Below are 2706 nucleotides of genomic sequence, written 5' to 3'. Positions count from 1 at the left end.
ATCTCCAGGTCCTGCCTGGAAGCTGGCAAACCTATTGGTAACATAGATATCAAACAGGTACATTTTTAAAAGTATATTCAAGTATATCATGTGAAAGCATTTTTTTGTGTCCATGTTTCTGATTTGTTCGTGTTTCCGGACCTGACTCAGGCTTTGATGAGGAGAGCTGAACTTCCCTGACTTGAAATCCCCGTTGCCTCTTGCTAGAAGTCCATTCATTCATCCCTTTGTTTAATTCCATCCCATACTTGGAATGAGCTCCAAACTTCTTCTCTTCTTCTTCAGCCTGGGACAATGTTTGTGTGGTGACTTCATTCAATCATGACTAAGCAAATTGGGATTGAAGTGTTTTTTTGTTGTTGTATTAACGGGGGAAAGTAATGGCATTTTTTGTCGCCACGAGGCGATAAATATGAAATGTACAAAAGTATGTCAAAGGATTTTGTGCCATGTCAGACCACTGGTGTACCTAGCTTCATATTTTGGCAGGTGCTCTCTGGGACCACAGGCATTCAAGAGGTCTCTGAGCACCACCCACTTGAGCATTCTTCTCACATGGAAATGCTAGGACTGGACTTGTTTATTTATTTATTTCACTTTTACCCCGCCCTCCCTGCTAGGCAGGCTCAGGGCGGCTTCCAGGAACTGACAAGCAGTATACATTCACTTGGGTCTTTTAACAAGCAAAACGTGTGCGCTACTACATTAAAGGTAGATTTGGAGGCCAGGCATAGATTACTTCCCACTGCCGTTCACCATTAGAAATATAGGGATAGATTTTTTTAAAAAAAACTCTACGAACAATAATAGTCTAATTTTCTAATATAGAAAACTTAGTGATATTGCCGGATGGGGAACCACCTGTATGTACTTCTGTGCCCTGGTGCTATGGACTGGCCACCCATTTCTGGTGTTCACCAGTATGGAAGAAAAGCATTACATTTTGCATTGCAGATCAGCCTCTTGGTAAGAAGCAGAGAAGTTCTCCCCATGACTTCTGACTTTAGTATGGTGTTTGGCTCCACCATCAGGAAATGCCTTCCGCAGTCTGTTCTTTTGAAGGTTTTTTTGTGTGACCATTGATTGTCATTCTCTCACTGTGTATCTTGTTTTGCACAGTAATACACAGCTGTGTCCTCCACTTTCAGGCTGTTCATTTGCAAATAAAAATTGGAGCTATCCTTGGAGGCTGTGAATCGTCCTTGGATGGTGGTGGAATAGTATTTGGTTTCAGAAGATTTCCGGTACCATAACAGCCATTTCAGGCCCTCCCCTGGCTTCTGTTTGACCCAAGCCATCCAATAGTCAGTCACAACAAATCCACTTGTGGAACATGTCAGCTGAATGGATTCACTGGGCCTCTTCATCTCTGAACCCCCTTGGGTCAGAACAACTTCTGAATGGACTCCTGGACAACAAAAAGGAACATTTAGCAACTATATTAATACAGCCTTGCTTTTGTACCATGCACAAATTGTAAAGATGGGTCACATCTCATGACAATCATGTCACAGGCAAGAAGAATACCTTCCCAAACTGCTAACATGACAATCCAGAGGAGCCAGTAGGCCATCTTCTGTGGTGTTAGGGAGAAACCTTAAAGTGATGGATTTGATGTTTCCTCCTGAGTCAAGGAAATTGACATCTCATCAGCCAAATGAAATCAGGAAATAGCAACACAGATTTATAGAGGCAGGTGTCTCCTTGATTTGCATCTCACACAACATATAAGACACAAGGTCTTCTTACTAAAACACACACACTCTTCTGTACTTTTTAAACAACTGAAGCTGTTGCCCTTTGACAGAGCAAGCTATCAGCTTATCTGCAATGAATGGGTGGGCTGGTGGGATGATGGACTAAATAAGATGACAGAAAGAAATAGATGGTCAGATGTGAATGGAGAGATAACTGTATCTGCACATCACTGGACACAGAAGTATTGTGGTTATTTTGTTCCTAGTCCAGACACAAAGTCATACTGATGAATGATTACAGTAGCAAAACATTCAGCACTGTATGGATCCTATCTATGTCTAGAGAGAGACCTGAAACAATCTGTAGTCATAGGTGAATGTCTGTGTTCTGTGTACTAAGTCTGTAGTACAACATATCAGTAGCACAACATGATTTGGTGGTTCTTCCATTGCAAACCTCCCTCTGCCAAAATGCCTACATTCTCTGTATCCAAGTTTCTGAAGGATAGCCCAAATAGATGGGTGAAAGTTCTGATCTGCGTTGCAAACCTCCAGGTGTTGGCTGAAGGTCTCCCAGAATTACAAATCAGTCCTACAGAAAATTGATGCTTTGGAGGGGTGGACTTCAGGGCTCTTTTTGTAGCAGGAACTCCTTTGCATATTAGGCGGCACCCCCCCTAATGTAGCCAATCCTCCAAGAGCTTACAGAGCTCTTCTTACAGGGGCTACTGTTAGGACTGTTAGCTTTGGGAGGATGGTCCACATTGGGGGGGGGGTGTCCTCTAACATGCAAAGGAGTTCCTGCCACAAAAAGAGCCCTGTTTATGGCATTATCTCCCACAGAGGTCCCTCCCATTCTCAAACACCACCCTATCCAGGATGCACCCCCAAATTGTCTCTTGCTGGAAGTCCTTTAATGGATTTCTTCATTCAATGCCATCCATAATCAGATTGTGCTCCAAGCTTCTTCTCTTCTTCTCCAGTCTGGAAAAAATGATCATGTGGTGAC

The 2706-nt window shown here is 42.9% G+C and overlaps 1 gene segment (V, D, J or C); it reads right to left on the bottom strand.

Annotated features, from left to right (window-relative positions):
• Positions 1 to 1094: 1094 nt before the first annotated feature.
• LOC107124945 lies at positions 1095 to 1408 on the bottom strand (the record flags this gene model as incomplete). The annotated part of the segment is given in 1 exon segment: positions 1095 to 1408. A coding segment is annotated over 1 exon segment (314 nt), but the record flags the coding sequence as incomplete, so codon positions are not given.
• Between the last annotated feature and the right edge of the window lie 1298 nt (positions 1409 to 2706).

The sequence above is a fragment of the Gekko japonicus genome, unplaced genomic scaffold, assembly GCF_001447785.1.
Source record: "Gekko japonicus isolate JY-2015 unplaced genomic scaffold, Gekko_japonicus_V1.1 scaffold13161, whole genome shotgun sequence".
In the NCBI taxonomy this organism is placed as follows: Eukaryota; Metazoa; Chordata; class Lepidosauria; order Squamata; family Gekkonidae; genus Gekko; species Gekko japonicus.
Note: the sequence above shows the minus strand (reverse complement) of the source record. Positions and strands in the feature narration are given on the sequence as shown.